Source organism: Bacillus rossius, chromosome 12 (genome assembly GCF_032445375.1).
Source record: "Bacillus rossius redtenbacheri isolate Brsri chromosome 12, Brsri_v3, whole genome shotgun sequence".
Taxonomy (NCBI): domain Eukaryota; kingdom Metazoa; phylum Arthropoda; class Insecta; order Phasmatodea; family Bacillidae; genus Bacillus; species Bacillus rossius.
In genome coordinates, this window is record NC_086339.1 from 16,832,671 (window position 1) to 16,860,359 (window position 27,689).

The 27,689-nt window shown below is 38.7% G+C and overlaps 1 protein-coding gene and 1 long non-coding RNA gene across 25 annotated transcripts in view; one reads left to right on the top strand and one right to left on the bottom strand.

Moving 5' to 3' along the window:
* LOC134537607 (LIM domain and actin-binding protein 1) overlaps nt 1-17,301 on the bottom strand; it is a 216,376-nt gene extending 199,075 nt beyond the window's left edge. For 7 of the 24 annotated variants that reach the window (XM_063378217.1, XM_063378213.1, XM_063378215.1 and 4 more), the window contains exon 1: nt 16,879-17,299. In XM_063378217.1, coding sequence (XP_063234287.1) covers nt 16,879-16,906 — 28 coding nt within the window. In that variant the 5' untranslated portion in view covers nt 16,907-17,299. Of the gene's footprint in view, nt 1-16,878 lie in introns of all 24 variants that reach the window. The other 17 variants (XM_063378242.1, XM_063378232.1, XM_063378226.1 and 14 more) reach the window with 6 other exon arrangements.
* Nucleotides 17,302-18,651: 1,350 nt separating this feature from the next.
* On the top strand, nt 18,652-22,047 carry LOC134537615 (uncharacterized). The gene is made up of 2 exons (XR_010076012.1): nt 18,652-18,780; nt 18,926-22,047. It is a non-coding gene; the product is annotated as an uncharacterized LOC134537615 (long non-coding RNA).
* The last annotated feature ends 5,642 nt before the right edge of the window (nt 22,048-27,689 follow it).

Consider the following 27,689-nt stretch of genomic DNA (forward strand, 5'->3'; position numbering starts at 1 on the left):
TGGTCTAAAGTGCTTCCCAAGGCTGGAGCTGAATCTGCGGTACCTTCAGTGAGCATGCTACACGCCATTTTATTGCTCACCTGTGAACTATGTGGTCTGATTATACATCACTATATTTTCTGTGATTCTAATATTTCTTTAAATATTGTAATAATACTGTCAGTAGACACTGTTTAAGATCTTAGAAAAGTCAATAAATAGTACGATTAAAAATATGCATAGCTTATTATGATTAACGATGCTATATACAATATAAGACTTTCAATTTTAACAACCCGGGTAGTAGGTATCAATCTGGCAACAGTGTTCGCCATTTACTCTGTACTGCGATCTGAGAGTGAAACAGACTATAGTGGATGCACAAGTGTTCTATTACGTGACTCCCGAGAGGATGGAAGAACATCATCGAGAAAATATTCGAGGTACGGCATGTAGCGAAGTGGTTTGATGTGTACGCGTCCTCCATTTTGACAACGAAACGCGCAAAGGAACGTTCTGAAGACATGTCGTCACTCTTTCAAAAGCAAACGTGTTAGGTAAAGGTCCTGTCACATTGTTAAACTTCCATTTCCACATCTTTAATTGGAAGGTTGTGACGACACCGGAAACGTCACTAACGCAATTCATCCCGCGTCATCCCGGATCTACATGACGCCCGAAACATCGAGAATGGCAAAACATATTCACGCCACTCCACGCGATGGCCTATGTAAGTCCGGAATTCCCAGGCCGCTTAAGGTGATAATAGCCCGAGGCGCGACATGTGGTATGCCTTATGTCAGTGGCCGTGCGTGGCCACCAGCCAGCTCCAAACCTGGCGTGAAACGCGGTATTGTCTCTCGCGTTCGTAATAATATATATAATAAATGTAAGGTGGTTTGTCCGTGTGTGCCGCAACCCACCTTCGCAGCCGTGTGGTAGTTATATGGTATGGTAGCCTTCCATAACTCGTGCATGAAGAAGGTTTCGGTTTGGAACAGCAGGGGTTTAGTTCAAAAGTATGGGTTTCAAAAGAGGGCATCGCACCAATGGACCTTTTATGGGAAGTTGGTTGAAGCAGCTGGGAATCGAGTGAGGAAGTGGAAGAGACTGGCCATAATGTTACAAGATATTCGAGAATGTTCTGCAATGTCCCAGAATGTTATAGAATCTTCCAGAAGGTTCATGCATGTTTTGAAATGTTCCATAATGTTCTAGATTTTTCATGAATTGTTCGGGAATATTCTGGAATGTTCCAGGATAATCAAGAATGTTTTAGAATGTCCCAGATGATTCTGGACCATCGAATGGACTTCCTGTTCCGGAACATTCCTGAACGTTCTAGAATGTTTAAGAGACCGGGAACAATGGTCCAAAATGTTCTGAAATATTTTCGAATGTTCTAACCTCGGTCCGGTTATAAACTTTGATATTGTGACAGGATCTAAAACATGTTTGTGTTTGTCTGTATATCTGTATAGTTTAACTGATGACAAATTTGAAAACCATATTTTGTCCAATATTACTCTTGGAGACGAAAATTTGACAGTGTGACGGGGAAAATTTTCTATTGTTGGGTTGGAAATGTGAAGAGAGGAGGTGGAGGGAGACCGCGTGTTTTCGTGCCTTCCTGTCAGTAATGATAGCATTGGGCATGTCTCTCCTCCAGTCCCGGGGGAGAGTTAGACACTTCACTTCGCGGTGCAGAAGTGTGCGAGGAGTTGAGGGAAAAAAAAGAAGAGGGAAAAAAAAGACGTTGTCTGAACAGCTTCTGGTGGAAAGGACACTGACGGGAGAGTGCGGTAAAAATACCGTCCTCCACTCTCTTTTTTTTCCTGTCACGGGGTTCTTGAAGATCGCTCCCTCACGTCATCTTCAGCTCTGTCGAATGGTCGTCATCGCGAGGGCCAGCCGCCCCCATCCAGCATCCATTCGTCGTCGACTGTGTTCGCTGGCTGATGGCACTTGTTCTTGCGTCTCCATCCTTTAGTGCCGAACCCCTCCCCCCTTTTTTTTTGTCCCTTCCCTCCCTCATAGCGCCGCGAATCCACCACCACCACCACCACATATTTATTTCACTAACGACTTTATGGCGAAATTAATACTTACACCCAATCATTTGGCATAGTACACAGAAATGTTACGACAATACTGAACTTAAGCCACCCCCCCCCCCCTCCCCGCCAACCTTCAGCAGTTTTCATTTCGATTTTTTTTTTCTGATTCTCTGCACACCGTATGAGTGGCTTATGTTTACTTAAAGGTTTTAAGAATACTTTGAGTGCGGATGAGCAGTGTATTTCGTTTTTAAACATTTTTTTTTATAAGAATGGAAAAAAAAAATGTAATTTTCAGGCATTAAACATCCGATTGCATAAAAAAAAAGTTTCCCGCTAAGGAAATTTGATTGCGTTATCCTGCGGGGCCAAATCTGGATGAAACAATCCCCCCCCCCCCCAACCCACCACTCAAAATGGAAAATGTGTCGGACGTTGCCAGTGATTTTTGTCGCTGCTCTATCTAACCGATTCATTCCCTAACGTTCGTGTCTAATAGAACGGCCTTTACGAAATGTTAAACTCTGATCAAATTCAATCAGTTAATATTACGTATTATTTCCACTGGCCAACGGCCGCGCGACCCGTTGGCTACTGAACTCGTATTACTCAGGTGGGAGGTGACTGGTTTTACCGCCATGGCGCGGCGCCCAGCATGAACAGTTCCACAATATTCTCAAGGCTGCATTTGTTTGCATCGCTATTGTTTTATTATGTGAAAAAATCTTAGCTCTCGGCATAAGGCATTTGGCAAGAGTAATTTCGTGAATGGAACGGAAGTCTCTTGGATCGGAAATGTGCAACCACAGTGCTGCCATCTGTAGCGGATGGCGAGAAACAAAGTTAATATATACTAAGAAAAACGTTATATCATTGATTGTTTGATTAATTTTAACAAGATGGGCAGTATTTTAATAAAATTAATTTGTTGAAAACCAAGTCCAAAGCCAGGGTTTAGTATTTTTTCAAGTCTTTTTCGCTTTTATCGGAGCCGTTTCATTATATAGTTTAACCTTTCTCTTTGCAGATCTAATGATTCGATAATCGACCCAGATTGCTCAGGCAGCGAATTCTAGCGGCGGTTGCGGAAATTACGTATGATTCGCGCCCAGAAATGTAGTCGAAAACACAATTTTCTTTTATTTATCACGCTCGGCATTATTTTATAGAATTATATGTTAAACTTCGTGTCCGTCTTTCGTTATTGTTAGTGTATTTGCAACATGAGAACAAATTAATTTTTTCAAGTCATTGGCGTACAGTATTGATTTTTTTTTTTTTAGTGAATAAGTGTGTAATAATCCTGTCAATGGACAATGTGAAAAGCTCTTAATGTGCCATAACGGAGGCAGACTTCACTTCGACAATCCGAAACCAACGCACTCAAGTACTCTAGTAGTAGCGTATGCTCATAGATGATGTGGATGCGTTGTGAAGACCGCTCTCAGTACACAGTGTGTCCCGGAACTCAACGCCAAGCTGAAAACCGGCGTAAAAAAAATAAAAATATGTGGCGTAGTTTTCCAGCCGTAGGCAATTTACCGCGACTACAAATTTCCAGGTGTTGCATAAAGATTTTATACTTTAACAATCCGTAATTTGAAAAATACTACAAATTAATATTTTATTCCGAACCGTAATTTATTTGTGAGATAAACTATTCTCGGAATGACGTTGATAATTCTGGGACACTCTGTGTAGGAATCACCGTGCGGTTCTGTTTAACAGACTGGCAGCTGTCGCGCGCTAACAGCCTTCATCCCGAAATACTGAAGGCCGTGTGGGGTGGGTGTATTAGGGGAGGGGGGATGACCGGGCAGTTAGGGCAGGCGGTTGTATCGGCGATGGTAATTTCCTGACGGGACGGGCAGAATAACGCAATCTGATAAAGTGGAATCGGACGGGCTGCGAAGCTGGGAAAAGTCCCGCAGTGGTTGCGAACTCACATATCCACGGCAGATTCAGCGTCAGGTATTCTGTTATAACTTAGAAAGAAAACACATAATTTAGAAACAATATAGAATTATCTAAGTTATGACGTTTCTAATCTGTGTGGTTCAGCGTTGTGTGTTTCCAAGTTACGCGTTCCTAAGGGGGACGCACCAAAACGCCGAAATACCACAACGCCGAAATGCCAAATTGACCACAAAGCCGACAGCTAGAAAACTGCTGTCTACCACAACGCCGAATTACCACAACGCCGAAATACACTAACGCCGAAAAATGTCATTGCATGACTGCCACATAGGTTAGGTTAGACTAGGTTAGGTTAGACTAGGTTAGGTTAGGCTAGGCTAGGATAGGATAGGTTAAGTTAGGTAAGATTATATTACGCTAGGTTAGGTTAGGTAAGGTTAGGTTTGATTGTGGTATTTCGGCGTTAAGGTACATTTAAGAAACACACACAAATTAATTCAGTTGTTATTTCGGCGTTGTGGTACACAACAGTTTTCTAGCTGTCGGCGTTGTGGTCAATTTTGACATTCGGCGTTATGGTATTTCGGCGTTGTGGTAACGATCCGTTCCTAAGTTGTGACAGTTCTAATTTGCGTGTTTCTAAGTTAATATTTACTAAGTTACGATGTTTCTAAGTTATGTGGTTTGTAACTGTGTTTCTAAGTTTCTTGTTTCTAAGTTATGATCGTTCTAACTCATACAATTTCTAAGTTCTACGTATGTTTTTCTCAAGAATTCTAAGTTATGACTGTTTTAAGTCGCGTGTTTGTGAGTCATGCGTGGATGCCAGATTGCCAGGTAGGAGGACTACCATCGGCGAGCAACCAACCTCCGCTGCCGCACCTTCCAGGAATACAGTCTGCCCTCAGCCCGCCGGCCCTAGGGGCGAGGAAAACAAGAGTCGGCGCCAAGCAGCCGCCCCTAAGGACCTATCACACTGTCAAACCTTCGCTTCCCACACCTTCCGATAAAGTTTGATGGTTGTGACGACACATTAAAACGATATTAGCGCAACCAATCCGTGTTTGAAAAGTTGGGTGGATGGATTCCAAAAAATATTTTGCTCGTATAACTGGTCTTTTAAATTACGTTGGATGTCTGACGGAATCAGCAAATCGGAATCGGTCCCGGTGAACACGGAAATGGCTCAACGAGTCTTTGAAATAGGGTGTTTGAAAACATTAAAAAGGTAAAATACTTAAAATAATAATATTATGGATGTCGCACGTAAAGTAATTTATCTGTAAAAAATTACGTGTCTATAACTTAAGAAGATCGCCGGACAATAATTTTATTATGCACCGACTATTGATGTGATTTAAAATTACCGATATCTGAAAGTTTCAAAATGTATTAAAATTACAAGTTAAAACTTTCCATCCAGTTGTGTGATGTTATTATTTTAATTAAAAATAAGATCAAAATGAAGAACTTTGAATAGTCTCAGTATAAAAATAAAACTTCCATAACATGTTTGAGGTTGTCTGTCCACCTTTATTTTTAAAAAAATGAAGAAAAGTCGTTAAACAAAGTTGGATACGAAAAATTTACAGTGTGGCAGGGCCTTAAGGCTGTTACAATATTTAATATAAAAAAAATAGTTACTTAACGTTTTGGTCCATGACTTCAACTCTCATTACACAATAAAAACGTAGAATTTTCTAATACAATTGCTGGCCTTACCTCAACTGCGTAATTATCAAAACCAGGAAGAAATCTTTTTGATATAGTTCAAGGACAATGAACTTCAAGAATTAAAACACAATAATTTCTCCCACCCAAGACCGCATAAAAAATATGCCTGCTAGGCTCCGATAAGTTCTTAAAAATATTATGTGTTTAACTTTACAGGTTAATTGTGCCATGCATTTTTCTCATAACTGTCGCATAATGCTGTAACTGCTTCAACAGATCACATGTTCACCGCATTTAATATCAGTATCTAAGAAAACTCCAGAAACCTGTTTTTTTTTTCAGGGTTTGAAAATCCAAATTTTTTTAATTTATGAAGAATGTATATAAAATTTTTAAAAAAATGTTAAATCCTACACCATCAATTTTAAAACTATATGCAGCACTTAAATGCTCTTAGTTATTGAATTTATAAAAACTTTTTTAAACAATTAACGTTAGTTATGTTATGAATATATTAAAAATAACAAGCAAAAACACGACATTTTCAAAGCAAAATAATTTGAGATACTACCCCGTTAATCAGTGTGTTTCTAAGTTATGACCACCTCAGCTAACCCAACCGGGTTGCTGTCATACCTGAGAAATGCACGACTTAGAAACACATAACTCGGAAAATCATAATTTAGTAACACACGAAGCAGAATTTTCCAAGTTGTGCCTTTATGAATTTTTAAGTTATGGCTTTCTAAGTTATGATGTTTCTACGTTGTGTGTTTCTAAGTTACTTGATTATAAATTATGACAGTTCTAAGATTTGAAAGATCTAAATTATGATGTTTCTAAGGTGTGTTTCGGTGTTATAACTTATGAAAATTCTAAGTTTAGTGGTTTAATTAAAAAATTATAAGTTTTTACTGTTCTAAGTTAAGTGGGGACCCCGCTCCACCGACTGCCTGCCTGGGCGGGAGACGCAGCCCGCGACAGCGCCTGCGAGAGAGGCAACCCGCGGCGCGGCGGCGCGGGGCGGGTGGCGGGGCGATGCGGAAATGAACTGGCGACCACTGCGCGGCGCCGGGTAATTACCTACCCCCGTCCCCTGCTGCAGCGACGCGCCACTTCCGTCGGCCGCCGAGCGCGTCCCGAGTTAATTACACCCCTGACGAACCTTCTTAAATGTTTACGACCCCCGCAGTTGATGCACTTTACTGCCTGCCTGCCGTGCAGCTTTACGGTTTACACGCCGCGGCTGTGTTTTTTTAAAGCGAAACATCTTTGCAGCGGTTACGTCAATAGAGCAAATAGTGGGTGCTAGTTGTAGTAGGAACAACAACAAAAAATGCGAGCCGAGTCTTTTAGCACTCTCCAGTGATGTGCAACAGCTAACCTTTTGTAAAAATATTTATGAAAATAAAATTTCGTAATGAAACATAATAAACATTTTAATTACTAAATTGCAGTAGATAAGTATTTGAGATCTGAGTATTTGAGAGCTGAGAAATTATTTTTTTTTTAAATATAATATTACCTATGTTTTAAAGGACCTCATTAACAGTGTTATCAAATATAATTATTGAACTCTTGTATTGTGTTCTAGTTCACCAAGGCCGATCCGGGTTCGATTTCAGGTGGGTTTAAGAGGCCTGTACGTACAGACCGTCTTCTGGATGTAATTGCAGAGCCTCCAGAGCCTTTCGTTTATGAAAATTTACAGCTTCCCATTGAAGGTGAAACATGCAATAACGACCCGGAAGGGGTCGCACCCCCTTAAGGCGGGGGAGAGGACTGTGAACCTCGCGTGCTCGCCGCTAGGGGCGCGCGCGTGGCGCCCGGACGGATATAGCCGCCGCCAACGCGCCGGTCTTCTCGGTACTGAAAAAAAAAAACTTCCCCCCCCCCTTCCCCGGGGGTCAACCGGCATTCCAGCCCGCCCGTGACGTCAGAGGCAGAGGCCCCCGCGCGCGCACACATTCACGCACGACACACAGCCAACCGTTCCGGGTTCCTCGAGCGATAAATTGGTTGTCTGTAAAGTCGGTTTACGGACGATTAGTTTAACGTGACAACGTCATAACAAAACATTGATGAAATGATTGCATACTTTTATGAATAAAATTGAATCATTTTTATTGAATTATCACTATTTTGTATGGATACAAAGAAGAAGTGAAATGAAATCTACAATTTAATTGATAAATTTACTTTTATTTGCGCTCATTAATTCAAATATGTTTATTACTTTAACGAAGAGATTATTTTAACTATAACGTTTATATATGTTTGCTATTTATCTTATTCCAATCTGTGTTACTCTGTTAAGGATAGGCCGATGATAGGAAAAGTAGGAAACGAATGGGAGTGTTTCAAGTTTAATGTGCCTCGAAAAAGTCAAATGGATGGTTGTTCCAATCGAGTGGAAGATAGATAGATGCGGCGCAAGCGTACAATGAGCGTAACGGGACACAACTTAACGGGACACTTTTTCGTGCGTGCAGCCGGCGTTCATCGATTTATTAGACGTTGTCACGTCAAAAAAGAGATTCAAAACGGCTGCCAGGAAGAACTAAAATAATGGATAGCCCTGAAATTCACTTAACGCTGATTGTGCACTTGGATGCTAGGTACGCTTTCGTTCCTCATTTCACTTCTTGATTTTTGCAGTTAAACTTCTTTAGGCGAGATTTGAAAAAAAAAAAAAAAATACAGTATGGACTTTTTTTGAATAATTCCACGTTGAATTTCGTGTCCGAGTTTCGCATTATAAGTGTATTTGCACCATGAAAACAAGTGAACTTACTCGTTACCGAGGTTAGATGTTACACATCTCTGGCGAGTACTGAAAGTCTCACTCACATGTTTTTTTTTTTTAATTTTTGTTTAATTTTTGTTCTTTCAACTATTAGATTATAATATATGCTAAATACTATAGCTATAATAATGGGCTTAAATCCCTCCCCCCTTCTCTGAGGAGGCCCGTTTGCGCTCGCAAAACCATAACTGTGAAATGGAAATGATAGACATTATCTCCCCCCCTCCTCCGGGGAATACAAGAGGTTTTCGCCCATGACTACAGTACAGCTAAGGTTTGCTACTATGCACAGGCCTCCACCTCCACCGATGGCCATTCGTAGTCCGTTTCACTTTGAGTTGTTTTTTTTTTTGCTTTGGGCAGCACACACTGTTTGGACTGTACTTTTCTATGCTAATTATATTGCCTATACTAATATGCCACACCCCAGTATCGCCCGGCACACACACATATATATAATCCATCCGTCCGTCAAAAGTATGATTTTGCCAAATTTTTGAAGGGACGACGGCTGGAATCTTTCGGCCCTTCTTATTGGCTGCAGGTGGTCAATTGGTTGGCGGACGTACGGAGGCGACGGTGAATCGAAATCCTAGCTTGCAATCAAAATAATAAACCTTAATATTTTTTTTTGTGTACAACCAGAAATTCTGTGGGCTTTTTTGAAGTGCTACCCCCTTCAGAACGCTTTTCTCCGGGCGAGTGAGAGAGAGAAGGAAGTCCAATTTGTACCGCGGGTGTTGCGGCTGTCGCCGAGGGACCGGAAGAGGGAAAGGGAGGGGGGAGTCGGATGTTGATGAGGAGGGTTGTTTGTGGCAGGCCGTTGAAGAGCCACGCCCTCGGACGCCCCGACTCTACCGGCGGTTAATTGTGAGCAACGTGCCCCCCCCCCCCCCCCCAGGAGATTGTAGGGGGACACACCCTTCCTCTCCCGTCCCCTCCCGCACCCCAAAGACCTCTGGACGCCGAGACAACTGCCGCCGGAGCGTTCTACAGGGACCCACACACGACTTAGAACAATCACATCTTCGTATGATCACGCTCACCGAATTCACTTACTTTGAACACGAATCCAAAAGAATTTTCTTGATGTATTAAAAAAAAAAAATTAATATCGGGTTAAGTACACATTAAGAAAACACGCTTATTTTTTTCCACTTTTCGTTTAGAACGAAACGTACAACTCGGAACTCGAAAAAAAAGTACCTATCCGTGATTGGGTTTCTGAAGAGAGAAAACTAGACATCAATGTATCCATCAAATTTCACGTGACTTCAAGGTGGAACTAGTGGGTTCCCCACGGACCCCCCCCCCCCCCGCCCCTTCATCTACGTACCTTAATGTCCTGGCAGTAGACATGCATCTATCTACCACGAAACACACTAGTAACGACAAAACAAAGACATAATGAAACAGGCGCGGGATATTCAGCAATCACATTTTAGGGCCGTTCTACAATGACACGTAAACGAAGACTGGGTACCTTTATACAATTTCACGCAGACGGAGACGGACTCGTGCGGATCAGCTCGGCAACGCCATTGAAAATATTATATATTATATATTCAATGGAAACGGTGAGCTCTTCCGCTTACGTCACTCCGTGCAGCCAATAGAAGCCGAGTTGTTGACTGCCGTGGTAGCCATGTTTGTTTATGTTCTAAATGCGTTTAAAATAGTTTCAAATACAAGAATAGCTAGTGTTCTGTTATTACTTTGTGGTTTATTTTTTAATTATTTATCCAAATTGTGCCCATGCTATAGATCCCGAAGCATATATATATATGTGTATATATATATATACACACACACATAAATATATATAGACACACACACACACACACATATATATATTTTAATGAATACCACGTAACGGAGGATGTTTTCAAAAAGGCAGGAATGTTTAGTTTAATGTCAGTGCGATTACGGTCAGGCCAAAGACTGTTTACCGCCCTAATTGCTTTCTTTCCCATTCCAAAGGAATGTTGTTCAATATTTTTTTTTTTACTAATAATTATTATTTCTTCCCTAAATTCGGGTACATTTTGAGTACCCGAGCGGATATTCTCGGGGTACCGGGTGCAGACACGGTAATTCGGGTACGTCTGGCAACACCGGCTCGCTGAGACGCCCGTGGGACGCGCCAGCGCCACGGCTAGCGGATAACAGGATTGTCGGCGCCGACCGCGAAGGGCTTCCGAGGGCGCTGCGCACCGCTTCCTCCCCCCCTTCACACCCCTCACAAACCCTACCCTCCCCCTACCCCCAGCATTCGCACCACCACACGGTCTTCCGCCGCATGACACGGTCGCGTGGCTTGTTTGCCGATGCACACGCTGTAATTGTTCCTTTTGTAAATGGAGTAGAAATATTCACAGATGTTATTTGTAAATTTTGTACTTTTAACATGAAAACAACTCTGTCACTACGAAACAGTGTTCGCGGTAACACTGTGTCCGGATTCTTACCCGGGCATTTATGCTTTGTGTTGTCCCAGTACCTCCACTTGTCAATTTTTTTTTCCATTGTTAACTGCGCACGTTAAAAAACACAATAAAACAAAATACATGATTTGATTATTGAATATTCGAAATAATTATTTTGATTAAAATATAAAATTACGCACCAATTTTCTTGAGAACTACTCAGTATTATCTCGAAAAACCTATTTCATATGTGCAGACAGGGCCGCAACTAGAGTCTCTGGCACCCGGGGCATGAATGGATTCATGCGGCCCTCCCCCCCCCCTTTTTTTACACATACCACACCAATAAAGCGGGGGGTCCGGGGGCCCTCCCACGGAAAAATGGTGCTATTTAAGCATTTTCCATACCTACGTGTAACAGTTTCTGTGCTACTGTAACTTCCATGCATGAACCCACTATGTCCATAAAGTAGTCCGTATAATCATTAGACTTGTTCATTCAATATGTTGATACGTTATATTGTAAATCAGATTATACATTCCTGGCATGCAAGTTAAAAAACTTTTTACCAGTTACCAGTTGTAGTAGGAATTACAATGCAAGTGATTTCGGCGCCCCCACAGCTTTGCGCCCGAGGCGTATGCCCCGCTTGCCCCCCCTTAGTTGCGGCCCTGTGTGCAGAAATAACCATAGCGCCGTGTCTTGAACAAAGTTACAATATATGTCTTGTAGTATTACCACCGCAACCAAGTACTCGGCTTCTATTGGTCGCACGGAACAATGTAAACGGAAGAGCTCAGCATTGCCGAGTACTTGGTTGCGGTGGTAATCCCTGTTTGTTTTTGTTCTAAATACGTTATAAAAATTGTTTCAAGTACAATAATATCTATTGTTCTATTATTACTATGTCATTTTCATTAAAAAAAATGTAAATTCTACCCGTGCTGTGATCTCGAAGCATATTATTACTATTATTTTTTTAAATTGAATTAGTATTTCGTAACCCCTTGAAATGCAATATCAGTGGTTGCGATACGCTAGGTTCCCGTGCACCGTGGAAGCAGCAGACGCGATGCCGTGCCGTCGCAGAGCGTGGCTAAGGTGCGCGGCGCAGGAAGTCGGCGATATGGCGCGAGGAATGCAGTGCTGCTATCTATAGATCTGCCTCTGGCCGGCTGCCCGCCGCGCGACGCGTGGCAACTGCGCTTCAGCGATCAGCGCGCTCTGCTGGCGTCCCACGGGGAACACGAGCGCCACAGACTGCGCAGCGGCCAGGGGGCGCAACCAGACACTAGGAAAGGATGCAGATGGAGCATTAGACGCGAAGCCGTTTTTTCTCACCTATTTTTTCCTTCTGATTTTCACAGACCAACACGGCGGACGCTTGTTTATATTTGTATCAGCTGTTCTAGCCAGCTTTTATTAAAGACTGTAGTTAAGTTGTTCGGAAGAGACTTCGATCGAAATATTACTGTTAAATATGTTATATATATATATATATATATATATATATATATATATATATATTAAAAGTCCAAAACGAATCTTCGCAATTCAAATGTAATGACATGAGTTGACTTTTTTTTCTCCAATCTAACCTCAAATACAGGTGCAGCTCACACTTTTGTAAACAAACGGCTGAAATATTGGTACGTTTGTTACACTGAGATACCCTCGACTGGAATCAGACCATAAAATAGTGTCTAATATAATTATTATGCTAAACACCAATTATTTTGCAGGAGAAACTTGTCGAAGCAACTGGTCACTATTTATAACAAATAACAAGGCATTCTATTAAATTATGTGCTATACTCAAACAGCAAAACTTTTTTACTAGTAAATTTTATCAAAATTACATTCTTTATATGATTCATGTATTGGGAAATTATGATTTAATACAATTTCTTGGACATACAACATTGCAGTATTGCACTGTTTTGTCATGGAACAGACAAGAAGACTAAAACAGCTGTATCAAACAGATAAACCAACGATGTACCTAAGCAGGTATTATGGATAGCAAAACGACGACAGCACAGACGAACGCTTTCAAACTTAAATATTAGACAGCTGAAGAACTCCGTGGAATGATTTTTGCCGTGAAAAAAAATAATTACAGCTCAGACGAACACAGTGAGTGGGTTAACAGCGTCGAGACAGTTTCAACAATAACAGTAAATGCCGGCAGATAACAAAACCTAGCCTACGCAGCAAATATATGAACACAACGATGAAGATAAACAGATATTATGGACAAAACAGCTGCAACGTCAATGTGTTCGTCGGTGTTTTCGTCGTTGTGTTGTCCATAATATCTGAATCGTCATCGCTGTGTTCATATATTTGCTGTGTTGCCAGATTTAAAACCACGCCCCTTGAGGTTACCAAGCGCGCACTCTACGCTTTGCTATTTAGTCACTTGTAAAATTGGAGGAGAATAGGTATATTATTTATTGCAATGATAGTTTTAAGGTATTTTAAAACTTTATATAAATATTTACTGTGACTATTTTAGTTTACAAACTATATTCCAGCGTAGTTGCACTATCATAAAGTTTCATTTGACACACCAATACGTTTGGTATGTACCCAAATGTTTACGAAAGTGTCCATATACGGGTTTATGTTGCTACTAGGGCGTCCGCCATCTTTGTGCCACATATCCGTTCATTGATTTCCGTTCCACTTGGACAAAATTACTCCTACCAAATGCCGTATACCGAGAGCTAAAATGTTTTACACATCAATAAGTAAAATAAAATATTTAACGTCGAAATATAGGTAACATACAGTGGTTTGTAGAGTTTTATTTATTTTTTCCTAAGTTGGGTTCAGCGTATAGCGACTGGAAAAAAAAATGTCTTGACTCCGCCTTATTATAGTGTGCTCTCGGAGGTCGTGACCGTTAGACCAGACGCGTTCGCCACGCGACGCGATACTGAGAAGTATTTGGGGGGGGGGGGGGGAGACGAAAGGACGCATAGTTGTCAGTCAGCGACATACGTCGTGGAGGAGACGCGACGGGCCAGAACAGGGGCACAGGAACTGGGTCGTCCTTGGCGCGATGCCCTCCGGACCAGCGGGGGTACCAGTGGTGGCAACACTGAAGAGGGGGGAAAGAAATTCCCTCATCGCACAAGCAGCACTTCGTTCCGGGCTTTAACGCGGCGTTTATACACGGCCCGTTCCGCAATGACACGGAAACGTAAAAACGGACACGGATCCGGATCCGCAAGATAATTTCGTTTCACAATCTTTTTGTCGTTTCCAAATTGCATGAAACCGTAAAAATAAAATAAAAAGCTGCACATGAGATTTATCTTCTCAGTTTCAAAAAAAAATATTTACTTAAAAACAAAGCGATATCCAAGAATAAACCACGGGTCAGGATTTACATATATAATAAAAATAAAATACAAAGTAATGGTAAAACATTAGATATTCTTGTAAATGAAACAAATTTTCACTTAATAATTGAAATGTAAACGAAAATGGCTGCTATTGCTGCCCAATACTCGGCTTTTATTGGTCGCACGGAGAAACGTAAACGAAAGAGCTGAGCGTTACCGAGATTATCCGTACGTGTTCGTGTCCGAATACATGCTACTGTAGATACTGCGTTCCGTTAGATCAAATATTGTAATAGGATAATATGGGAAACAGACAAAAGAAATGCGAGACATGTTTTTCAGCGAACCTGGCGGCGTGGACTGAACCTACGCTTTGGAAACGGCGGTAAAAGGCATTGAAGTGTGTTTGGTGTGATAAGATTATGGTTCTATTTGCGAATAAATGAACTCATTATTATGTGAACAGTAATTCAGAATGGCCGGAAATATTTGTGCGGTGTTTGGCTGCAAAAATTACAACGTTACTAACTGCTCAAAGTCATTTTTCAGATTTCCAGCAGACCCAACATGACATACATATTTATATACTAGACAAAGTCTAATATTTACATGTCCACCAAGAATTTATTTCCTGTATATCAACTTTACTATATTATGTAGTGTGTCTAAATAGAAATACTTCCAACGGAGATGCACTAGTTGAGTGATAACACTCGCTTCCCAAGGTGACTGGGAATTTATTCCCAGCACAGATATTCAACTAATTGGAAACATGGTGGACGTTTGCATTGCCTGGGGGTTTTATCGGGACACTCCCATTTTATTCACCATTCTTCAGGCTGGTGGGAACAACAGGTCTATCATTTGGGTACTTACACCTTGTCTCTTGCATGGAAACTAATATCGATTTACATTTTCATTTTCTAACATGAAAAGTACTGCCGTCAAATTAATATATGCTTATAATTAGGTATAAAATTTTGTAATTATTGTAAAGTGAGCCATTTCCCTTGTATACTGGCAAGCTATGCAGAGATCACCTTCAGATTAACTGAACTCAATCTAACCTAACAATATTAAAAACAGCAGTTCCAGAATCACACTGCTTTGATGGAGAATAAAACTTATCCGCTACAGCATCCATAGTGAACAAAAATGTGGCATGCCTTAGACTACTCTGGAATTAAGAAGGTTCTTGCTAATATACTACTGGTAGTAATTTATCTATTGCTAGACCATTTTTTTTTAATGTTAATAATAACAATGTGTTAACACTTACAGCTAGGTTTTGTCATAATTACACTTATCCTATACCTTAAGTCTGTTTTGTTAAATAGGGTGTCAACAGTTTTTGCCAATGACTATTGATGCTCAAAAGTCACTTCATATTTAACTATACAATTATGTATACAAAACTATAATAGTTATCAAAACTAATATTCTTTATTAATGTCTATATCTTTCTTAAACAAACATGCAATGCTACACTTATAACCCCAGCCCAAAAAACATAACCTAACTCGGTGGTGACAACATAAGAACTTTTAATGATTTTAGTTTCTATGCACTTCTATAGCCTCCCGCTGTATCCTTCTAATAATTCTCCCAATTTCAATATCACGCTATCATCAAGTCTTCTAAACCTAATAAATAAATAAATATATATATAGGTATGTGTGTGTGTGTATGTTTTCGGTTTAATTAAGGATTTTTATTTAAAATGCAGTCACATTTTCAGGTGAGAAGTTAATTTCATACATACAATTTACTTCCGTTACTAAAACTAGTTGTTCTTGTTTCCTTAAAAATAAAACAGCTGGAAAACCAATTAGATACTACCTACTACTTGTTCAGTTATTTTGATAGATTATATTTTGCACATAATTACATATCTATCTTTGACACATACCTTTAAATAAAGCCTGAGAACAGTTCTGTATGAATAATAGCCTTTAAATTTTTTTGAATTTATAGTTTTGGTAAAAACAGCACTTAATTGTGTAAACATGTTGCCTTTAATATGCACGTAAAATTGAATTACGCGGGGCTTTCTTCAGTCCACGCGGCTAGAATGCGCTGCAGTCTGGTGTCTCGCGCTTCGCCAATGCTAATTGGCCTGAGTTTCCCATATTATCCTATTACAATATTTGGTTAGATCCATCTCCGTTTACGTAATCCGTCTTCGTTTATGTGTCATTGTAGAACGGGCATACAGCGCCACCCTCATGTTGGAAGCCAGAGGGAAAACTTTACAATGGTTATATGTGCGATACTTGTGTGAATTTCATCTCTTATAGGACTAACGAATTTAATTCATAACGATAAAGCCTTGATATACTTAAGGATTCTAGTGACAAAAACCAGGACATTCATAACCATAGCACCAGACAGGTAAATCAATATCATTTCATTTGGCAACTTGAAAAATAAAGCAGGAACATTGAAGTCACTGCTTGAACTAGAGGTAATTGAAAATGTATATGTACGAGAGAATGTTGCTGGAAATTGATATGAATTTAAACGCTTGTGGATTGAAATGATTTTTAGTTACAGACTAAATAAAGGAAACCAACGAACAAGATCGGATTTATAAACTCTGCAAAAAGCGTAAGAGTGCAAGAACGCAACATGCAAACAACACAAGAAAGCCAGCGTCTACAATTACCTTGTCCCAAATTATCTCCAACGGTCATTGATCGCTGATTGGTCTACGTCCTCTGACGTCATGGATGGTGTGGGCGACTGTCTGAATCTCCCTGCTACGAATACATGGATCAACCTTAAAACTTTTTGTACCGATCTGTGTCCTTTGGTAGCATAGAAGACCACTCATGATATTTGCAGTTTCCGTTTCCCGTTTAAAAAAAGTAAACAGATAAGAACGGACGTGTGACAGGAAGCCAAGAACATAAGGACGAAATTGTGGTTAGTGCTGTCCGTTTGCTACCGGCGCTTTTGAAAGGTCGAACATACGTATTCAGTTTTCACAGTGTGATTAGAATTTACCTATAACTAAATATTTTCGCACTACCACATGTTTAATGAGATTTTAAAACTTGACGTGGACCGCCCACAGGTTCAAACCATAGTTCAAACTGTTGTAACTTGTAAACGGGTCTTAAAGCACGCAATTCGCATGACATTGCCAACACTACAACTTCAAGTCGCAAAACGTTTGGCCTAGGGGAAAAATTTCTTCATAGGCTTTTTTTTTTTTTTTTTTGATAATTCATTATTCACGTGTACAATTGACAATAATTTGATTTGAAATAGTAATTTTTACCTGTGCGAACGTGTAACAGGTTGAAACGTGAATTAACGTAATAAAATAAATCGTAGCGCTTCTTTGTTTATGCAAGTTTCAAAGTTTTCGGAATAGCCTCTTAACTTGAAATACAGAAGGCGGAAACGCAAGACGAACGCAAGAAGTTGAATGTTGTACAATAATAGTATAGTCTCTGCATCTTGCGTGATTTATAAAGTGATATTTCAAAACGTTCTGATTCTGAAATATTGTTTCCTACGTTTTTAAGTTTTTTTACGTAATTATAAACGCTGCTTAGCTGCCTAATTTTTATTTTCAAGATCTCAAAGTACCTATACATCAGACTACCACAAAGAAAATAAAATTCTAACGTGTTCAACAAAAAAGGATTGTTCAATATTTTTATGATGATTGTTCATTTCATTTATTTAAACACGATACCTGATATCCATACAAATTGTTATAAAGAGTGAGTTTGTTTGTAAGAAATAAAATAAATAACTACTAGACTTATGACGAAAATTCCTTCACTGCTATAAAGTGACATTATTCCAGATGGACATAGACTAAAAAATATGGTTTATTTTTAAGTATTAGTATGATTGTATTTGTAGTATTTGCAACTTAAACCGGAGTTAAAAAAAAAATTCAATTTTCAAAACTTTTTTATTTCACATGTTTGATGCACTATACAGTTTTGTTTGGTTACGTGGCATTCCAAACTTACTGTATTGTAGATTACAAGTTTTTACAGCGTAATAAATCTCCATGCCAACGACCACAATGGCTCCCATGGAGTGGATATCTTCTGAAGTTGAAGTCGACTAGTTAGAAATAATTGGATAGCAGAACAAATCGTAGCTGCATAAGGGCTAAAATAGTTTCAATAGTTTTAAAAGAACTCACTAGGAAGAATCGTAAAGATGCCATTATGTAGTGAGTTTGCTAAACAAACATTATTAATACCAACACATCAGAAACAAATTAGCATTAAACTTCATTATAACCAAAAACCTTTTTTTGCTATGCAGATTGACTTCAAGTATTGAAGTGCTGCCCACAACGACTAATTACTTCTCACCTCCATGTTGCGGACAGCCTAAGTTTCACCCCCATAGATCGACATGCCCTTCGGGCTGGTTCGTACATGTTCGGTTTTTTTTTGGTTTTTTTTATCTGTACGTTCAAAACAAACATTGCAATATTGATCAAAAAATTGTTGACTAATGTTATTTTATATTTTTTTAAGAGTAAAACACATGTACACAAATATTTCCTTGTTACTAATTATGAGATTTTCAGGTAAGTTATTGAGCTATTTCTGTTTGATTTGTTAGGAGATTAGTTTTGTCCGTTTACAAGTTAACATTGCTTGTGTTATTCTTGGCAAGTAATCATTTCTTATATAAATTTTTGTACACTATAGGGTTATCTTTTTAAATTTTAGGTAGCGTGTGGAGATTTCATCTTATGTTCATGAGCGCACAACGTATAAAATCATAAGAAATGTTTTCTGGTGGTGTGTAGCAGTTAACCGCATTTAAGTAAAAATATTTTAAAATAATTGTTACCAGAGCTGAATTACATTGAGGTGAGTGCACTTAATATAATTTGGGGTATTGCAGGAAAAATTATAAATTCCTAAAGTGTTTTTTACTTCCTGACATGTTTAAAATTATTATTCTCTATGAGGGTTGTTTGATACTGCAAGTAGTTTATCATGTTTAACATGTGGATAGGTTAGGATTATTTATTACAAATCTGTAATATTGAGATACTGCCCTTGGGTTAGCTGGATTAAAAATACAGTGAAATTTGTTAGGTTAGTAACATTATACGTACAGTGATTCTAAGTACAGTGGAATTTACATTTGGTTAGCTTGGGATAGCACCAATTAAAAATTCTGTAAAATCAATTGAATGGTTGGATGTTACTAATCTAATCTAACCAACCAATATACATTTTACAGTGATTTTTTAGGTTATTATCTCACGTTGCTGCTTTTTGTATGCAAAATAAACTTTGGACACTTTTTTTTTTAACTTTAAATATGTACCTGTATTTACTCTGAAAAAAGTTTTTTCTAAATTCAGACTGGTTTTTGAGAAATCACTGTTTATAGGTTACATTACATTACCTGTGCAGTAAAGGGCCTGTCACCATGTTGTTCTTTAATTGAGTTGCAGATCTTGTTGTTTTTCATACACAAATTGTCTATTTTTTATTTGGATATTGCAATGCAGTAACGTAAATTAAAACATTAAAAAAGTTATGTGACTCCTTATTGTGCATTCCAAACCCAAAGCATCAGTCCTTGAGAGCGATATTTTTTAGCAGTTTATAGGTGCAAAATTCTGATTTTTTACGTGAGACAACACATAACCTGACATATAAAATAAATTTTCAGTTTGTAACAAATGATTCCTTTTATACGTCAGGTTACGTGCTATTGCAGGTAACTAATCTGCGCTTTGCGCCTCCATACTGCTATAAAAAATCCCTGTCAAGGGTTGGCATTTTGGTTTGGATACACATTAGAGACTCGTAACTTTTTTTAAAACTATTATTTACGTTTCATTAGGTTATAATATTCAAATAAAAAATATATACATTCTTATATATATATGGAAAACCACAGGATCTGCTATGCAATTAGAGGGGAAAATGGTAACAGCTGCTTCACTGCATAAGCTATCTAGCGTGACCTGCAAAATGTGATTTCTTGAAAACCAGTAGGAATTAAGAAAAGCTGTTTACAGTTTTAATAGAGGAAGGTTTTTAGTGTCTGAAACGGTATTTTCAAAATTTTATAATTTAATTTATGGATAAGCAGCAACAAAAGAAAATTACTTTTTTTAAATTTAGCTAACCAACCATTCACATGATTTTACAAATTTTGTATTGTTTATACTTACCTACTTTAACATTAAACTACTGTTAAACAATTTATTTCAAATTTTTAAAAATATATTTGGGAATTAGCGCAGTATAATCGAAGACGTTTACTGTATTGATGATTGATTTACTTTATTGATGCACAACGAAGTTGTATAATTGTTGGATTGGTTAAGCAAATTCAAGCATCAAGGGTACTGATCAATGGTTTTTAACATTATATTTTCTTAATGAATCCATTGGTTAAACGTTAAAACACTGGAATGGCTAAATTTCCATCGACTGCTTATGTTTTTTTCCGCATGCTCACTTGAAAACAATTACAGGGTTATACTGTAGTTCACAGTTGCAATACTTGGTTAGGTTAGTTACATAAGTGCTGTTAAATCATGAAAATGGTTAGGGAAAGGTAACTTCTTCATAACTACTGTAAAATGGTGTAAGCAATTATTCTTTAGGTAAGTTTACCTAGACTTTAAAAATAATTTATTTGGCGAAGTACATAGTACTAAGAATTACTATTTATCAAATTTGGTTTGTGTGGAAAAGTTGTTACTCTAGGAAATTTCTGAATCCATCTTTGTAGGAATATAAACTAATATTATTAGAAACAAAAAAAGAACAATGTGTGGTATATTTTAATTTTCTAACACCCTCTGAACTCTGCAGTTATGCGATTACCGATAATAATTGTAAATCATTGCAATATACATCCGACACATTTTGTAGTGATTTCACAACTGTACTATGAAGTAATGCCATCGACTGCTGCAAAATAACATGCTGACATCTATTCTTGTGTAGGCATTTTGTTGATACGACTAAAATATGAACATATAGGATATATATAGAATCTTACAAATTTTGGTAACCTACCTAAGTACTAATACTCTCCCCGAAGACTTTGGTTAGATACTTAAAAAAAAAAAAAAAATTAACTGCTTATGTGACATGCATTACGTGAAATTAATTCAACTTGTAAACATTTTGCTTGAGTCAAAGCCTAGATTTGCTTAAGCTAATAACAAGCAATTACATCACTTGAGGCCCTGAGAAACAAACTTCTAAAATTGTGTAGTTACTTGGATTGTTAAATACCTAGTTTTTCTGCAATAATGGGCACAAGAGCAATAGAATTATGTTTTTCATATAATTTTTTTTCACATAAATGAGTTTTTGTCAAAAAGTATTTGGAAAAAATATCTATTTGAAAGGACAAAGAAAAATGTTAATTGTAGTACATAAATGAGAATTTACCAAAATATTTAATGTATCAAATTTCTAACTAAAATGGTTTTGAAATTAATTTATCATTCTGGTATGCATAACTTTTTTCTTTGATACATTTATTTATCAGTTTCATTTCTCTTTAGTACAATATAAATCATTTAACTTTGATTTCTTTTTTGTTTCAGGCTTGTGGAGAACAGCTTTTTTTTATCTACTCTTTGGCTGGCCAATGTAAATAAGCAATGATTTTGTGAATGCAGCGAGAGAGTTTATTTGATGTATTTTAAAATCACTGATAATATTTATTGATGTATTTTAAAATCACTGATAATATTTATTGATGTATTTTAAAATCACTGATAATATTTGTTTTGTGGCTGGAAGATGGTAACCATGGTGACTTGTGAATTTTTATGAAGATTAATAAAAAGCAGTAAAAATTATTAATGGTTGTCAGAAGGAATTTTTTTTTCAATAATCAATCAAACATCTACACTCTACAGTAACAATTTTCCTTAACTCAAATAATATTTCAATACATATCTTATAAAGTATTCATATATGTACAATACAGACCAATTTTGAGCTAGTCTGATATCAGTATATTAGTTATTATGAACATATACTATCAGAACTACCATTTGCATATAGTGCACATACATACATAACACTAGCCAACAACCATTAAAAAAAAAACACTACTATATACACTTACATAAAAAACAAACAAATCATAGACAAGTACATATTACGTATTCACTATTATATTCTAGAGCCAATTCCAATAAGTGTATTATCAATAAAAGAAAATATTTTTTTTTAAATAACAATATTTCAATATGAAGGAAAATCTGTATTCTGAAGTTCTTGTATATGTTTGGTATCAATCAATGTAAATTAATCAATCTTTGATAAAAAAAAATATCCGAAAATGATTTATAAATTAAAAAAATTATTGCCTACCAGCTCTGGGTTTTGCATGAAGGTTCAACTTCTCTGACTTCTGAGATTACAGACAAGATTTTAATTAACAATACTATTGGCTTCATTACTAGATTATCTTTCAACCTATAATTTTTTATTTGAATCAGTTCATTGAACTGAAATATTTGCAGCAATTTCTTTAAATGTTTATGAACTTGGATTATTTAAAATACAAATGTAGGTAGGCTTACTAGACCTTTAATGCCATAAGATTGTAATCACATAGGCCTAATTTCACATTTACAACTTAAGTCTTGGAGCTGATTTACATTAATATTTGTGCTAGACTTTGTAATTCTTAAAATTTTATTTTCTGCAATGTTCCAAAGAGCATTGCTCTATTTTGGAACAAAACAATTTAATCTGACAGTTTGTTACAACACTATTCTTCATAAAACAATGCACGTTAGCCTGTATAATATGAATTAGATCTAACATAAGAACTACAAACTGCACATTTGCACTTAAAATATTCATCAAACAGTTAGGGAAAGAGATTAAACATAACATTTAACTCTTAAATCGTCATACTTCATTTTAGTTATCACACTTATGCCTGTATGTGAACGGGATCAGAAATTAGCACTGCAAATGCACTTTTAACACTAATAATTAATTATATCAAACACAAATGATATCAGTAACATCATACTTCATTTTTGGTGTTAAATGTTTCTTTTTCTCAGAACATACATCAGAAAACTTTTCTTGAATTTAAAAATTACAATAAATTTTTAAATACCTAATGTTTTGTTAGATAGCAAACCTTCAAAATATGATTTACTTCCAATTTTTGGATTAACGGCATTGAAGTTTTGTATTGTTTGCCATGGGAAAACAATGGAAATAAATAAACAAATAAATAATTAAAAATATAAAGACACAACTGAATCAGCTGTAGTGAACATACAGTACCAGCGAGGAGAATAAAAATATAATAAAATATAATATGTTATTATGTTCACTAAAGGTATGCAATGGATGGAGGATGCCCTACATTAATAATAATTAGTAACAGAGAACAAAGCAAATTTGTAGAGAAGAGACTTTTAACAGTAGTAGAATAATAAAATTCCGAAAAGGGCTGTTTCAAAAATTGCAAACATTCCTACACATAAGAAGCCCTTAATCTCAAAGACTTAATTCAGTACACTGGTCATTACCTGCTGCTCACGATCTGTAAAGGTAAGGTAATTAAATTAATGGTGGAAAAGGTAATAAGCATTAGGTTTGTGGTCTTATAAATGTGGTCATTAGAGGCAAACATTAGGTCTCTGTGTTTAAGTGCTCTGGGTTTGATTCTCAGCAGGGTCATTAATGGATCTTTTGATAGTGGGGAACATAGCAAACATTGCAGTGGTTAGTTGGTTTTCTCAGAGTTCTTACGTTACTTCACCCACCCATTCTGTCATATCATTAGCATTTTATAGCCCTTCATTTTTTTGTAATGATCTAGAGGTCACCAAGCTAAGAGCTAAATTAATTTCCTTCATTGACAGATATAAGGGTTGAGGATTTGAAGCAAGCAAGATAAACATTTTAATGTTGCTTGCTTCGTCTTCTACAGAAAATTGAATCTAATATTTTGAATTGCTCCTGTGCTGCACTACTTCTGACTGAGAACGAGTAACCTGCACTTTTTAAGGCATCAAAGAAATTGTTATAACCGATTTCACTGTCTACATATCCCGGAATAGTGTTATCTTTATCACTTTTGGTACAATTTTGCAATTTATCTCTTGCTAGATCAAAAAACGATATCATTGTTCACGTTCAAAAGCTGTAGCTATAGCCCGCGCTTTTCTACTACCGAAGTTACCCGATCGAGCGACGTACTTCGGAATTGTTCGTGCATGTCGATCTATGGGGGTGAAACTTAGGCTGTCCCCATGTTGCCCGATCCCCATTCCTAGAATAACTTCCTATATCCAGACTGTCCAATGACAACACCAAGAGGACTTCGCGAAGAACAGCGATATGTAAATACTTTGAATATACGAGCCAAATAATTTGAAATGGAGTATCGAAGGGTCGAATACTTGACTTAAATTTACATCTAATTTTTATTGTGATATATATAAAAAACTATATGCAGTTGCGCGAACGCGGATATATGCGTGACTTAGGCTGTGCGCCTCCTATCCATTTTAAGCAACAAGAAGTCTTTGTGGTGCCGTCGTCCGGGTTCTCGTGTTCGAGACCGGGCGTGTATCCTAGCGGGAAATTGGCTCTTATTGAAATTATGTTCCGGGAGGGCGCCAGGTTAGCTCAGCGGCTAACCAAATTTGGGTCTCGTGGGTGCGTTGCCCCTGCGTGGCCCGCTAGGACCGTCGGCGAAGTTCGTGGTTCGAAGGGCCCCTAGCTGGTATCACATCATAGGCCCTGTGCAGCATAATACACTGATTCCTAGCTGGGAAAGGGAGGCTCAATAAAATGACAACACGAACTCGAGATTTATATTGACGCCAACCGTTAGTGCTCCTCGAATCCGTACAGACAGCTATGGCGCGTCGCCGCCTCGCCCCGAGCGTGTGCGACGTGAACGCACCTGGGTGCAGGGTGGTGTAACGCCTCGAACATAAGCTGCCCCGCCTAATCGACTGTCGCCCGCGCGATAGTCGACCATGGGGATACTGTGAGGTGACCTGATTATCTGGACTTTGTAATTAACTTTCAGCACTCTTAAAAACAATCTTAATTGAGTAATGGCTATGTTTAAATATTATTAGTAATTCTGGACTTTAGCCCGATCAGGCGGTGTGCATGGCCCGGGATTACTTTTGCACACGACACGTTTTCGCGGGAGCGAGGCTGGGGAGTCATGCGGACGCCACAGCCATCGCGAGTTGATCACTGCCCTCCAAGGAGACTAGTCGCTAGTCGCCCGCGGAGCCTCTCGACCTCCGCCCTTGCTATCTCTACTGGAATTGCGTGAGTTTTAAACCCGTCAGCTCCGAGCCTCACGGACAGTCCGGCTAGTCGACCTGAGTTCACCCCTTACTTAATTCGTGCTCATCACCGGAACTCCCAGTGTTACTTAAATACTGTTTAAGTTAAGTGGAGTGTGAAGTGTGCACGGAACATTAGGGTAGCGCGGCACAAGCCCATCAGAAACATGGCCTGTAGAGCGTGGCTCCCAGTAAGCGGGCCATGCACGACGCAGCGCATGTATAGCGTGCCTTATAATAAAACACTTTAAATTGAGCCTCCGTGTATCTGTTACAACGCCCGTAGCACAGCGTCCCTGGTGGCTAAAACAGCTGGGGGTAACTCTGACGGAACGACCCTTACTGCCTGCCGGCCTTGTGGCGATGTCACGCCCTGAGTCAAGAGTCTCGGCTACGCACTAGCACGTAGTTAATATTGCTAGTTGGTGCCCAAAAGCAACTCCACACCCTTAACATCACCTCGGCAGAAGGCAGAAGGCGTCAATATGGTCGCTGGCACGTCGTGCACGGAGGGTGCGGAGTGGCCGTTTAATTAGATGAATGATTACAGTCGCAAATTACACTTACATTACACTTGCACATCGCACAAAGAATTACCCAACAAAGTTACAATTGGTTCAATATGATAGTGCTCTAATGCACTGTCACTAGTCAAGCCATCACGCCAGTCGAGGTTAAGGGGGAGGTTGATTGGAGGCGGCCAATCCCGAAAATTGTTAACTGGGTGGCGTCCGGATTCACTTGTGGGAATCGCGGCTCGCAGTTAAATTAGATTCAAAGTTTACTCGTAGTTGTCGTCGGTGCCTGTGCACTCGACATTAATGAAAGTTCATTGGTAGCGGGAGTCGGCCCATGCCGTAAAGTGGACTACCCCGCATAATGTCTCTTGCGGGGAGTTTAAAAATTAAGCTGCTGGGTTAGGCCCTACACCGGAAAAGGACCGGGGACGCACGGGGAGTTAACGTAACAAAGAAAATAGGTTTGGGCTGTATGACTATATTTACCAGAAGTACTGTTCGGTGTGGACAAAGGATGATGGCTCCCCGTGGAAAGCACGTCCATCCCGGTCTGCGAGTCGCTCGGTACTGGCATTTGCCCTTGGCGCGAGGGAAGGTCTCACCGTTCTCTCGCACCAAAGTTGCTAAAGTTCCATTATTCGGAAATTATTTTAATAATAAGAAGCTGAGAGCAGCTCTAAATTAACACATTAATTATTAATAATTAATTTGATTGGCAGATACTCTTTAATAATTATGGTTAAAAAATTTACATAGTTTAAGTTTAATTATTAAGAGTCACACCAGAGACTGTTCGTCACTTGCTGACTGCTCCAGTGGCTAGTCACACATAAAAAACAGGGAGGTAATATTTACGTTAACACGGCACTATAATTAATTAAGGCTGAAGGCCGCAAAGGAGGCACTCACAAACTTATTAAGGTAAGTCCACACGTGAGTGACTCGGGCACTCCTACGTCGCACTTTCCTTGGGCAGGGGTTTTAATTAATAGTGGAGTTACTATTAAATTAGGTCTGATTATTAATGAATTGGGGTCGAGGTGCTTAATTAATTAGACACGGCCCTCGATTCTACCTTGGCATCGAAGGCTCGCCTAACTCGGGTGGGCCATGGCTAGGGGTGCGTTCCGTTAGCGGGATCGGATACTGGCGGTTGCAGGTCGGGCTTTGGGGTGGCCTTCGGCTGGACGACGACAGTATAATGTGTCCTGTGATGAGCCCCATGGCTAACTATAATTTAATTTTACGCAAACAGCAGCTTGTAAACTCAGACACATGTAACAATCTGTCTTCGTTGCAGTCGTTCAGCCCTCAACGAGATATGATGACCCATTATCGCATAACGACAAGCCCCGGCTCCGATTTAGACAGGTTATAATCGTATTGAAATCAGCGTTTGTGCAACGACCGTCAATGAAAACATATTATTAGTGAAACCGATTCTAATCATCAGTAGCACAGCGTCCTGGAGAGCTAAAACACCCTGTGGCCAAGGGATAGTCTCACATGTTTTAAGCATTATCGCGCAGTAGAAACATCCGTTAGTTGGTGCCCCAGCACACCACAACAATTAAAACACCATTTAGCAGGGCGACGAGGCGTCACTACTACATTGAAATGTACCATTGCTGCTCA